The sequence below is a fragment of the Haliotis asinina genome, chromosome 2, assembly GCF_037392515.1.
Source record: "Haliotis asinina isolate JCU_RB_2024 chromosome 2, JCU_Hal_asi_v2, whole genome shotgun sequence".
NCBI lineage: Eukaryota > Metazoa > Mollusca > Gastropoda > Lepetellida > Haliotidae > Haliotis > Haliotis asinina.
In genome coordinates, this window is record NC_090281.1 from 93,254,106 (window position 1) to 93,268,386 (window position 14,281).

Sequence of the window (14,281 nt, forward strand, 5' to 3'; positions counted from 1 at the left end):
CTGATTAGTTATTACTTAAACATATTGAAAACATGATCATTTCTGTATGACTTCGGGGGAGGTTTAGTCACATTCTGACCAGACTATTAATCAGATTGAGAGGGTTTAGTGGGTCAGGCTATTCAAGAAGGAAAAGACATTGTAGAACAGCTTCATTGAGAGATATATTCACGGAGTCTGTGGACAAATATGCAGAGAGGATTATTCATATTAAGGTCATTCATGCCCAGATATTTAACACAAGTAAATACACTGATGTCCTAGCACTGATGAGTTGGTATGTAAATACAGTCACATGCTACACAGAAGTCTGATCAGTTGGCTTTCGCCATGGGTCTCATGTCTAGCCATGGTTGAAGCATGATGCAACACACAGCTAGTCAGACCATGGCTTGCTCCACAAGGACAGCCAGTCCATGGATGGAATATGATACTACACAAGGGTAGCCAATCCATGGATGGAATATGATACTACACTAGGGCAGCCAATCCGGGTAGCCAGTCCATGGATGGAATATGATACTACACTCGGGCAGCCAATCCATGGATGGAATATGATACTACACAAGAGCATCCAGCCCATGGTTGGCGTTTGATGAATGGCTGAAGTAGAATGCTAGTCCAGGGCAGCTAGTCCATGGATAAGGTGTGATACTACACAAGGGCAACCACACCAAAGATGGAGAATGATGCTGCACCAGGACAGCCCTAGCATTCTATCAATATATCAGATACCCCATAATAATAACTTGTGAGCAGGTTTCAATATTTATTTCAAGAATAGTACATGTACATGAACAAGAACTGACTACAATAACAACTGGATTCAATAATGAGCACCATTAGAAATATTACCAGTGTGGTACAAAATTACTTCTTTCTCGGTTGTCAGCAATACTGTGTTTGATAACGCAGAAGTCTCCTTTGGTACAGAGAATGAAGTAAAGATTAGCACTACATGTAATGGAATATCACAACTCAAACCAGCATTAGGTAATGTGAACTCAAGTGCTGAAAGTCAGCACAAATGAATGCTTCAAGCACTTGGTTAAGTTGCTTCCCCTTTAATAGTTAATAGAACTACAAGTATCCTCTGAAGCACTGTTCAATCTCTCATAATGAGATAACACAACATATTAATACATCCGTAAGCTTAAAACACCTACAAAACAGTGTGAAAATAAATCACAACAAACCAAAATACTCTTTCTGTAGCTTGAATTATTTTCATATACATTTTCATAAGACCTTTAAATGGAAGAATTGTGATTGTTAGTATCACAATCATTTCAAACCATATCAAAATGCATGAGAAGCTATTATTTCTCACTGATAATCTGCACACAAGACCCCCAAATGAATCCATGACATCAGCGAGTGAGTGAGTATAATTTTATGTCACTTGAGCAATATTCCGGCATCATGGCTGTGGACACCAGAGATGGACTTCACACATTGTACCCAATAGGGGAATTGAACTCAAGTCTTTCTGTTAAAGACAAACACTTTAACAACAACGCTACTCCACTGCCCCTCAACACATCACCCCAAAACCCAAGAAGCCATGAATTTGAACATGTCACTCTGAGGTAATGCAGACCGCTTACTAACCAGTTCGTACCCCAACAGTTAAGGTTGGCCAGGGAGGGTATCAATAAGTACAATTATTTCATGTCTTTTTCTGTGATTAGAAAGGGATTGAATATCCGTCTTTTTTGCCCTCTAAGTAGTTCTATTCACAACAGAGGCAATCATCTTTGTGTAAGAATAGAATGTAAGAGCACTGAAGCTGTCAGAGAATCAAATCACACTCTCTAGCCAGAGAAATTCTGTGGAATGTTACTGCAGAGGAATAGAAAGAATGATTCATCATTACCTTAATTCTGGTGTTATTGTTTCAGGGATAGTACCAGACAGTCACAATTCAGTGGACTCAAGGATGTCTGGTATCCAAGCCACTATCTTTAGCTTCAGACCATCCTCCCAGGACAAGGCAGTTAAATGTCTTCAGAAGTCCATTTACAGCTGATTAACTTCTTAGTTTCAGGAAGTTGAAGACAGATTGAGATAAATGAAATACTACCTAAATATTAGCTTTGACCCATGATATTTCACTTTACAAGTAGGTGGAATTGTTAATTAAGTAATACAGGAGGTTTTCTGTTATACCCTTCTGTAGCAACTGATTCCTGGAATCTTATCAAAATATGTGTGAAATCCTGACTACATTCCCATATATGAAATCTATAAGGCAGTGCTTCACTTTCCAGACTCTCCGTCCAGCTTGAAAAGAGGAAAAGAGCTTACTTAACCTGACAAGGCATTTGTTCGCCCTTCAGACCAGTAAGGATGTTTCTTGCTGTGAGTTCGGACATGCCAGCCCGAGACTTGTCTGTGGCACTGCCAATGTGTGGCAGCACGGTACAGTTGTCCAGCGAAAGAAGTGGGCTGTTGGTTGGCAACGGTTCTGGGACGGTCACATCAAGTCCAGCAGCTAAAATTGTGTGCGACTTCAGAGCTTCATAGAGATCCTCTTGGTTTACGACTCCTCCACGACTTGTGTTGATGAATATTGCATTCTTCTTCATCTTCGAAAAGGCTGATTTGTTAAACATACCCTTTGTTTCTGGGGTAAGTGCACAACAGGCAATGATATAGTCCGATCTTGAAAGAACTTCATCAATGGACGCTAACTCTGCACCAACCTCACCTTCAGCAGGGTTTCGGACTGCATCAGAATACAGGATTTTTTCAACTCCAAACGGTACAAGACGTTTTGCTACAGCGAACCCTATCCTCCCGAAGCCAACAATACCAACAGTAGCGCCATCTAGGCCCGGCCCGCACAGCCATAGCGGTTTCCAGGTACCCCATGTACCGTTCTCTACTGCACGGATACCTGTAACACACATGACAAGTGGCTACATATTTGGGTCTCAAGTCTCAGGAAGGGCAATAATTCTCAAAATACTGTTGGAACGAGTTAATGACAGGTGTGAAAGGTTGGTGAGTAAAAGGAGCTTGTTACATGTAATGATGTTATTTTAGATTGCGGGGACGACAGGAATGGATCCAGGGGTTAGAACGAGAGCCCTGGAAACAAATAGGTTGCTTGTATGAATAGAATGAATATCTCTTTCCTAAGGTGCGGCTACCACAGATTTTCTCCTACCTTCTCTGATCCTCCTGGAGGTGGCCAGCAGAAGAGTGACTGTCAGTTCTGCGGTGGCGTTGGTCAGGACGCCTGCAGTGAAGCCCACTGAGATGTTCCGCTTCCTACACGCATCTACGTCAACATGATCATACCCCACAGACATTGTGGCCACCACCTTCAGTTGAGGGCCTGCATACCAGCAGATTATAAAATTACATTTTCACGGATAATCTGGCCAAACTGAAGAAATTAGCTTGTAATTTTTGTTGCAAACCAAAAAATGTACAAATCTGAAACACACATAATGATCATAATTACTAAATCACTACATTTAGGCAGAACAATACAAAATACATTCTATTACTTAAACTTCAGTTAGATAACTTGTCGCTGTGAGCTCACGTTCAATATTTTGATAGAACAGAAATCTGTAAGAAGCAGCTATAAAATATCTCTAATATTCCACAATGGCAGGCAACAAGTCCTTTCTTCAAAAGAAACCTTTGTTTCACTTTGTTAATACAATGTTGATTATTGTTTCACTGATTTTGTCACTTACTGGTTATTGTTTAAGAATAACGTGCATATAAACCACTGCTTAGTACACATATTTAAACTGTTCCACACACTGCTGATGACAATCAAGCAATATCATAGTATATTCCTCTTCAGATGTTTGGTAGAGGATCAAGTCACTCTCTTTCAAACTTGTGTTTATGCACTCAGTAAGAACACAAACAAGTTCCTTTTCCTGCATATGTAAAGTCCATTGTAGGACTCTGCCAGTATTGTAAATGAATGTTCATGAGTTACTACCAAATAGTCAAAAAGGAAGGAATACCCTGCCCCAACGGTGGCATCCATAACAAACACATGCAAAGGCAAGGAAATCAGGAAAAATCTTTGCATTTGAAATAAATGAAACAATACACATACTTATGTTGTGATAGAGCCACTATGATCACTGGGTTGTATTTCTCATGGCTCAATTTAGACTACACATGATATACTGTTAACAAATCAGAAAAAACGCATTGTTCTTTACAAAGTAATACGGCTGTCTGACAGCTAACTGAGTCTCCATGTATACCTGCAGCATCCAACACTTCATCATCAATCTTCTCGGTCAGGAGGCAGAATAGAGCATCTTTGCCTGCAACTTGCTTCAGTAACTCAACACGAGGTACAGGATCATCCTTGTTCCACTGAGTGACATCACATGACTCTCCCAGAAGCCTTGGTCCAACCTCTGGCACACGTCTGGTAATGTAAACCTGGAGGACAAAACAAGAAACATATTACTTTCATCACCTAGAGTCGATAATGACACCCAAATTCAATCCTGTTGAGTAGTAACAGATTACTCTCATGGAAAGGAAAGAGAATGGAAAGCAGACTTCAAAATCAAATACACTTTTCACTCTCTTCAAACTGTCCATTCTTTTAAGAGAATATTTCATAAAGCTATCTGTATATATATTAGTATTGGTCCCCAGCACCAAACTGCTTGTCATCAATGTAGTCTAAATGGGTGGTAGGTAATGCTGGTAAACTCTCATGACATGCAGTTTGACAATCAGAGTTCAGTAAATGATAACTAATCAGATGTGATCATACACCAAACCACAACTCTTAGGAGGGCAACAGTGAGACAAACATAATATTGTGCAAACAAACAGGCGCTGATTTATACTACAATCAGCATGATCAAGGATACACAAGAATGTTGGTTACACTGCAGTTTTGTGAGTCAGATAACTGGGTCAGTTGTTTATGTTTTGGTTTGAGAACTATAACAAGAAGAAACATTTCTAAACATTCATTTGATGTTTCATTGTTGTCAATACTGTTTAGTCTCTGAGCCCATCGATAATTGTTGACACAAGCCAGAGCAACTGACCTTATGAATCCCTCCAGCACTAGAGGTCAGTCAGTTGCATGTAATTATACCTATGCCATAGGTCGTATACACACTGTCATATTAATCGCTGGTTTCTCGCAACTATATAGAATCTTCCCTGATTACTTATGTCATTATATACCATTATAAACTGCATCATACTGCCATAAATAAGATACCATATTTCCTCTCATAAGCACCCAGGTGCTTAATTTTTCAACTGAGTTCCAGACCAGCACTTATTAGTGCTCCTGCGTATTTGTGTTTACTAGGTCTAATTGCCATAACTGCTGGTGTAACATTGTACATATTACAGGAAATATGGTACATGTTGCTATTCACTGATGACTTTTGATACAATGACATTCATAAAACAAAAAGTAACAAAAGGAGGTTCCACATGGGTTGTCACAATAACACAGGGTGTGTGTGTGTGTGTGTGTTTGGGGGGGAAGGGGGGGGGTCTGTGTCTGTGTGTGTGCTAGAATATTCTAGAGGTCCAGACAATTAAACAAAAACTTTGGTAACTGATAGGTCACTCAACATACCGATCCCTTCCCAACTGCTTATATGTGTAAAATATTTCATCATTAACGCACAGCAATAATACATGGCAGTGACACACTAATTCTTATCCCCATAACCTTGTACTATATACATACAACCGAATTAATAAAACAATCTGTTGGCCTATGAATCTGTTGGCCTATTTAGGTAACTATTAACTGTTTACAGTTCAATTATTTGAAAGCAAAATCTCCACTAACCTTGGGTCTCGACATGGTTGTGATGTAGCGTGCTAGTGCTCCTCCTGACCTTGTATCTGTTTCCAGAAGACCCCGGGATATGGAGAGATAACGACACGTTGTGACCACGCGCACGGTACACAGATGAGATAGCAGACGACTCAAGGACAGCTTCATGTCGCTTGGTTCAGTTTTCGTGCGGACGACAGTCCGTCAACGAACATGAAATACTACTGCCACACCTGGCATTTGTTCTGCATAAAGATTGAAAATATACTCAAATATATACTAATATTGTCTCGGCAACGACACGTACAAGTGTTATATAATTATTTGTTAAATGAATCAATCAATAATTAAACAACACCTTGCTTCGTAAACATACCCCGGGAACCAGGCTGAGAAACATCAAGAAAGACAACTCTTGCATGTAAGGATGCTGAATGTGTGAACCGACCAGACGGTAAATCACTCAGAAGCAATATCTATGCAGCAATTATTTGTATCACATGTTGTTGCCTTGATGAAATGTAGCAAACGTACTTTAGTTTTAAGGTATAAAAACATACGACAATTTGTTTATTATTATTGTTTTATTATTTATCAATTATCAACTCAGCAGACTTTTCCGGCTGTATATCTTCCGACGATAAGTGAGGTACACGGAAAGATCAAACAACTGCGAAGGGTGATAGGGGTTGTATTTATTATCATTTTGCAAATTCCTTCAAAATCTTGGCGAGGACGCTAGAAAGAGGCTTCATAAATCGCATGTGAGGTCCTGGGCGTGACGAACAAACGGCTTGAAACACTTTTTCCACCCAACTAAAAGCGAAGACCAGGGAGACTATAATGAGTGAGTGAGTGAGTGAGTGAGTGAGTTCAGTTTTATGCCGCACTCAGCAATATTCCAGCTATATGGCGGCGGTCTGTAAATAATCGAGTCTGGACCAGACAATCCAGTGATCACTAGCATGAGCATCAATCTGCGCAATTGGGAGCTGATGACATGTGTCAACCAAGTTAGCGAGCCTGACCACCCGATCCCGTTAGTCGCCTCTTACGACAAGCATAGTCGCCTTTTATGGCAAGCATGGGTTGCTGAAGGCCTATTCTACCCCGGACCTTCACGGGTCAGGGAGACTATAAGACGTTGTAGATCCCTGGTAATACTATACGAACACAGCTGTTCTGAGACTATATTAAATCGGTGTTAATATATAGTCTGGTTCATAATTATTGAGAATTTTTCTTCTTACTTTGAGCTATCCTAACACCTCAACTGATTCACTGATACTTAAAACTAAGTAATGGTATAAGGGAGGTAACTCATCTTGGCCTACTGAGTATAGTACAATTAGAGTTACCTCCCCTGAATTTGTAGCAGACGTCATTTTCCTCAGCACTGTCAACAATGTCTGCTGAAGATAAAAGAAGGTTGATTTTTGAGTTGTGTAATCAAGGAATTGATGATGTAAATACATTGGCAGAAAGAACAGGAACTCCTCTTTCTACTGTGTATAGGATTAGGAAGAATTTTAAAGAGGAAAAGGATTTTGGGCACCAGAAAGGAGCAGGGAGACCCAGAAAATTGGACTTCTCAGATCGCGTCCGGCTGGGAATTTTAGCGTCTAAAAAGCAAAGGGCAAGCATCTCCAACATCAGGTATGAAATGATAGAAAGGGGATCAACAGTTGTATCAAAATCTACAGTTAGAAGAAATTTGATTGATCTTGGATGGGAGAAAGAGACTAGAATTCCTTCTCCTCTCATGAAACAAGAACATAAAGACAGGCGTGTTGAGTGGTGTTTGGCACATGAAAACTTTGACTGGGAAAATGTGATTTTTACTGATGAAAGCTCAATATGGGTATATCCCAATAATGTGAAAATATGGACAAAGTCTGCGTCAGCACCGTTGTATCAACGACCTAAATACAGCCCAAAGTTTCATGTATGGGGAGGGATATCCTTATTAGGAACGACCCCGCTGTGTGTGTTCGAGGGAAATCTGACAAGTCAACGCTACACTAACATATTAGATAATTTTCTCCTTCCAAGTGCACATGTGTTTTATGGAAATGACTGGATTTTGCAGCAAGATAATGATCCTAAACACACCGCAAAACATGCCAAGCAGTGGTTTCAGGAGAAAAATGTGACTGCATTACCATTTCCTGCATATAGTCCTGACTTAAATCCCATTGAGAACATTTGGGGGATGATGAAGGAATGTGTGAATCAGAAGGGGTTGACAAAAATTGAAGACATGAAGAGAGAAGTGGTCCGATACTGGGACAGCATAACTCACGAGACACTAACCTCTCTGATAGGAAGTATGCCTATCCGTCTTAGACTGTGCCGTGAAGCTCAAGGAGACTTGATAAAATATTAAATTGTTACCTACACAACATGAAAAGGTCAGTTCACTTTAACAATACATTCAATTTTATCTGATTTGTTCTCGTTTAATAATATGAAATGCTTTAGCTATTCTCAATAATTTTGAACCATACTGTACATAGTGATAAGTCCCTAGAATGTATGAAATAAAATCATAATACGCTATGATGTTCGTATATATTTTGTTACATCATTACATTCTATGACGTCACCTCACATTACAGCAACAATGGAGATTGCAATACAACGTCAGTGTTGGATGCCGAATTAAAATAATATTTACTTCATGACAATAGAAAACTGAAATAATTCTGTATGAACCGGACGTGAATCATATATAGCACCCCGTATACAAAATGGTAGACGTAATTAAGATTTTTTACACAATAATATAATACGGACATCTGCGACGCATGTTTCATGACGTCGACGTCATCACAGTAATGACATCACAAAACATCATTGAGTGCAGTAAATCTATATGATAACTGATACCCACAGACCAGTCATCTGAGTGTTAGTCGACATTAATTACAGGGACAATAAACAAAATTGGAAAGGCGGCGTCAGAACAGATGTGTAATCTTACAAGCAAAAAGAAACATTTATACGTCATAATCCTAACAATTACGTAAAGAATTTGTAACTCAAACGTTAACGTCTCTTTTGTCCCTGCCGATATTGACACTGTAAAGAACTGCGCTCCTTAAAGTGGGTGTTTCCTTTGGGACTGAGCAGAAATAAAACAGGCCTAACCCTACTTACTGTCCGGACCGATGAAAGGACCAGTCAGTCACTGAATTTCACTCTGCGAGAAGTGTTTATTTGTTTGTCTGTTTGTTGTTTAACGCTGTTAACTGACGATGGCCATTAAATAATTGACTATGGACCAAGTGTCCACAGTCCAAAGCCGCTGGAGTCTGATGAAACGCAATCAAACAAGGGAACAGACTGGCCACCGCCTTGTGACGTTGTCTCTTTTCATATGCATGTTTTAGTTGCTGGAGTCCTTTTCTGAACGGGGAGCACTTAAATTGAGGGTTTGTAGATTTACGCCGATTCGGTGAGTGAGTTAATGACATTTTACGCCGCCTTCAGTGACTGAATGGGATTTAGCATTTATCCAAAGGAGGACACCCAAAATTGACTTATGACTTATGTGGCGAATTGAACTTTAGACACTCGGTGTCACCACGGTCTTATGCCGCGTTTTGCATTTATTATAGTCCACAGGGTGTCGTTCAAAACCTGAGCGCTACCCTGCCGCTAAGACTGCCTAATGTCTATGCTCAGCTATGGGAATTACGGTCACCTTTGCGCTAAGACGACACGACTTTGTACAACGGAACTCAGATATAGAGGCATGGTCTTCACCAGTTGTAAATGACCAAGTGGCGAATAAACATGACGTTCCAAGTTCAATGACCGCTGGGCTATCGTATGGACTTGTCGATGATGGGGTCTGAGGTTTTCATAACGACAGCCTTTTCAAAACAGTTTTATGGAACCCGGGTGTAAGTCCCAGCGAGACAAATAAATGAAAAATTTCTTTTAAATCGCCAAACGAATCCTTCGGCATGTAATTACATTGTTCTTCAAACAGGTCCGAATGGATGTTACGAACACTAAGTTAGCGTTGTAGCCATGTACAACTGGCCGTTTTGTAGGTTTTCTAAAGACTGTAATGAAAGATATTATTTACAGGGTGCAAAGATTACAATAACTAAGACACTCCACAGAAATCATATGCTTTGGTGCACAGGAACTATTAAAACAAGTCACGCATTATACTAGCCGTGGGCCGCGACCCGGTCCTACAGTCAGCGTGGGGTCATGCCTTGATTGTAAGAACCCTACGCTGTTTGCAGTTTACGTGGTACTACCTTTTCGTGTTTATTGATTTAATTTTACCGTATCAAATACTGTCCGGTGAAAAAAATTGATAACTGACATTTCTTAACTACATGTATCTCGCAACATGTGAATGAAATTGTCAACGGATTTAGCCTCGGCTGCAAGCGTTTCCTAGTTACCTCCCGTGAGCATCCGCAATTTGTGACCTCTAACCTCAGCACGACGAAAGACAACAACAGGTGCGATACCAAACAATGAAACGCCAATCACTCGCGTGGACAAACAACAGGATGAGTTAGTGCGGACATTTTACTAATTGGAAAATCTAACATAGGGATGTTCCGAGCCTAGGATACAACTGACCGGCTCAGGTAAGTCTGGGCGAATGTACCTAACGAGCTAGAACGCAGTAACAACAGAGCGCCAGTGGTATAGGCAGGAGCGCCTTGTCAAGTTTCATAAGTTACGCGAACAGTTATAAGAAGACGGCAGTTATTTGGAGACTTCTGTAGTTCCAGTCGGAATAATTTCACTTACTGTGCGGTGTTATTGGGCACGAGTTCTGTGAAAAGTTGGCTGTTACAGACTTGGATACAAACTTGTTCGCAGCTGGTCTCTTCAGTGGATGTGCTCACTAGTGCTCTAGTGTATGTAAGCAGCTGACAAACGTCTACTGTATATATGTATGTATGTATATATACGAGATGTTTGTTAAAAGTTATGTACGAGCATTCATTGAACTGTTTATTGTGGAGGATCGTTTTCATTTCTCTGGATGAAGTTGACATGTGTAAGGGAATGCTTGTGTTACTTATTTTCATATATTGTATTTGAATTAACGATTTGAATTAATTATTGATTTTCATATTTCAGACTTAATAATTAGCAGTAATTGTTACACATGTAAGTGAATGCTTGTTTTACTATGTTCACCTTTTCCATTTATGCTAAGCATCATTACTAATTTTAATAATCCAATACTATTAATTGCTAGTACTGGTTAGGTTAAATATATCAGTGTCATCTGTGGTCTGTCATACAGACCCAGTAACAGCTGAAACAAACATATCCAAGACATCCCATGCAAGTGTAGATTATGTGGTAAGTCTAGATTTCCACAGTTTCTCAAAAAGAAGAAAGTCAAAGGGCTGTGTATATATATTAATTATGCACTTTTTTTCTGTAAAATGTGTTCATATCAGAGATTAGTTGTTGGTTCGTGTAATCTGCTGGGTTGCTCCTTAGTGATCATCTTGAATTATGTACGTTGAATTTTTATTTTAGTAGCTATAGTTAAATGATAGAAATATGCCAAATATAGCACAAGAATTTCCATTGGAACTTTAAGTTTTCATATTATATTCACAGGATGATATCCTCTTGGACAATTACTTTGTTGTTTTTAATGATATTTGAACTGCAGTCATACACATGCAGTGTTGAAAACATTTTCAGAAATTTTGTAGTATTCTCCAAAAAAGAAAATAGAATATTTATATAATTTCAGTGAAAGGGGCAAAAACATTTAGTGTTTAGAGCTGAATGAATAATCATCTCCAGGATGGTTTGGCAGTTATAAATGAGAAGTCCCTCACCCATGTTGTTTATCCCAAATAACACTTACCCAACCAGAAAAAAATGTATAATTTTTATTTGTTTTTGTTGGTTTGTCTGGCAGCAGCCGATTGGCATCGTTAAAGTGAAATTATCTCCAGATTTCTCAAGGGCAATATTAGAAAGTGACAGCTTTCATTCCCATCAAGTATTTCAGTAAAGCCTTTATCATATTATCTTAGCTGCTCCTCTGTTGACGAATGCTGAAAACTTACATAACAAGTATAGATCCATGAAAAAATGCATTGTAGTATTTCTTTTTCCATATGTTTTGAGTTTTTTTACAATTGATAAACGGAATAATTGTGACCTGATATTATTAATAAGGACAAGTGCTCCAACCTTTGAACATGTTATAAACACTCCTAGTCTGTGTTTCAAACTAGAAAACCACATGCCTAAGAGCTAATGGCAGTCTAAAGCACTCCTTACGACAAGTGTTGTTTTGTTAATGAGGTTGATGATATGTGAATTCCCCTTTGCTATACATTCAGCTTTACTGCAGCTGTGAACATATATTTGAGAGTCAATTTGTGTTCCAGTACTTGAACCAAGAGTAAGGTCATGTTGAAGTATAGAGCATCATGATAGACAGAAGATATAGACTTGTTAAATGGGGCTTTGGGGTAGCCAACTGGCTTAAGCATTCATTCATCACACCAAAGACCTGGGTTTGGTTCCCCATATGGATACAGTGGGTGAAGTTCATCATCACCACCATGATATTTAGAGTGGTTAAAAAACTGGTTTGAATAATTTACAGCATATTTTAGTGAAAGAAATTCCAAATGCCTAGCCTGTTTTGGGATGGGCAAGAATGGGAAACACATATTATTCAGCAGAAGTACTCTGATTCTCATTTTCACTCTAACCGGAGCTTATCTTAATCAAGTACTCATAAAATAATTTATTTTATAGGAAACTCACATAACAGAAAGATTCACCCACTAACACATAATTGAGAAAAATGTATTACTGGAAAAAAATGCCAACTTGCTGACCCCCAATTTGAGAGTACATTAATCAAAGTTTCACTTTATCTTTCTCAGACTAAACCAAGTCAAAATCATCAGGTGCAGTAGCCATTCATCTGGAGGAGTTTGTAACAGCATGTAGTGCACACATTTGTTTTAATTATGTAATTAAATCTGACACCTTGCCTGTTTTTCATTGTATCAGAGATTGAGGAAGAGCTTCCTACAAAGACATGTAAAGATAAGATAGAAGTCTGATCCTGGGAGCTGTTGCATCTGATACACCATGAACTTCCTATTTGCACAGAGGTTTTAGTGAAGGATGTTTTTTAAATCTTTTTTTTTTAAACCACTGTTAATGTTGTGTTTGTTTGATGAGGGATTTATTGTAGATGAGGATGTTGTTTTATTTGTAGCTCACTTGATTGAAAGTCAGATAGGAATGTCATGGTATATTTATTGTCTGTAGTTATGTTTTCAATTTTTTTATCTTCTCTGAAACTATGTCATGACAGCCATTTTTAAAATGCAGTTTTTACTGGTCACTCAGACTTTTGATTGTAGAATTAATTATGAAGTATGCAGTGTCAGTTTTACTTCTATTTTTGTCACTTTATATGTTTTATCAAAGTACAACCCATGACCTTTGTGTAGTTCTATTTGTCAGTTGTACTCGTGTATTTTCAACATTACTGTGGTACTATGTGAAGCATTGTAAGAATGATACCAACTTTAAAGTTGATACAGAATCCATTTCTAACATGATCACCATCATTTGTTCATAATTCGAGTGGCTTGTGGGTCTACATTTTGTGAGAAAAAAGTATGATTTTCAATAGTTCAATAGTCCTATAACACGGGGGATTCATGCATTAAACTATGTGTGAATGGTGATGAATGTAAAAATGTCCAAGGTCTGTTTAGTGCATCAGCATCCTTGACTTAAACAATATAAGAAAGATACATCTTTTACATTTCTAAAAAACTTTGCAGATGTATTCATTATCAGTATTTGAAAATGTGGTCAGCCAATTTCAAGAAAATGTATCATATCTTACCTTAGTGACAACACTTCTTCTGTAAAGTGTAGATTTGAGTACTTTGTGTTGAGTTCCATACAGGATTCAAACTCATTCTCTCAGTGTGGTACCATAATCACCAGCACTCAATGTCAGCCATCTTACCCTGTCAACCTCTGTGGCTGCCAACAAAATGGAAGACTGACAACTGGTAGTCCAGATGACTTCGTGTACCCCTCTAACCAATGTTAATGATGATGACTCCCAAGCCCGAACTCTTCACAATGCCATTAAGTTAACTGATTTAGAAATTGATCAGACATCATGTTACATTTGGGATTGCACTCTCTCAGTGAAGTACATATTCTAGTACTCAGCCTAATTTACATAGTACTAGACTTGAACAGAATTTAAGTTTTAAGTTTTAGAACATAAATTCAGTTCAAGTCTTTTTGTACCAAGTGTAGATGCTCATATTTCATCTGAAATCAAGCGTTGTTATTAGTGTTAACCAAGTCAGCCCTGAAAGGATGCCTGTGAGGTAACACAGAGATTTGCCAGGCTTGTGTTCGTTACAGATGTCAAATCACTGGGTGCAATTGTTCAGAAACCTCCAG

The 14,281-nt window shown here is 38.7% G+C and overlaps 1 protein-coding gene across 4 annotated transcripts; it reads right to left on the reverse strand.

Moving 5' to 3' along the window:
* Positions 1-756: 756 nt before the first annotated feature.
* Positions 757-13,787, reverse strand: LOC137274613 (glyoxylate reductase/hydroxypyruvate reductase-like). 4 transcript variants are annotated; one of them, XM_067807906.1, is made up of 5 exons: positions 13,704-13,787; positions 5,822-6,054; positions 4,245-4,428; positions 3,173-3,343; positions 757-2,899 (listed from the first exon to the last, which is right to left on the reverse strand). In XM_067807906.1, exons 2-5 carry the CDS (start codon positions 5,975-5,977, stop codon positions 2,304-2,306), a joined length of 1,107 nt encoding a protein of 368 aa, XP_067664007.1. In that variant the 5' UTR covers positions 5,978-6,054; positions 13,704-13,787; the 3' UTR covers positions 757-2,303. The 4 variants fall into 4 exon arrangements, with proteins under 4 accessions (XP_067664007.1, XP_067664006.1, XP_067664004.1 ...); XM_067807905.1 differs by lacking the exon at positions 13,704-13,787 and adding an exon at positions 10,595-10,729; XM_067807903.1 differs by lacking the exon at positions 13,704-13,787 and adding an exon at positions 6,168-6,235.
* Positions 13,788-14,281: the final 494 nt, after the last annotated feature.

What these genes read in the sequence shown, in the direction of transcription:
- LOC137274613 (XM_067807906.1), bottom strand. Translation starts at nt 5,977, where the DNA reads ATGAAGCTGTCCTTGAGTCGTCTGCTATCTCATCTGTGTACCGTGCGC. An exon ending in CAACCATGTCGAGACCCAAG is followed by an intron (nt 4,429 to 5,821) that starts GTTAGTGGAGAT and finishes TTTGTCCTCCAG; the next exon opens with GTTTACATTACCAGACGTGT. An exon ending in CTCCAGGAGGATCAGAGAAG is followed by an intron (nt 2,900 to 3,172) that starts GTAGGAGAAAAT and finishes TGTGTGTTACAG; the next exon opens with GTATCCGTGCAGTAGAGAAC.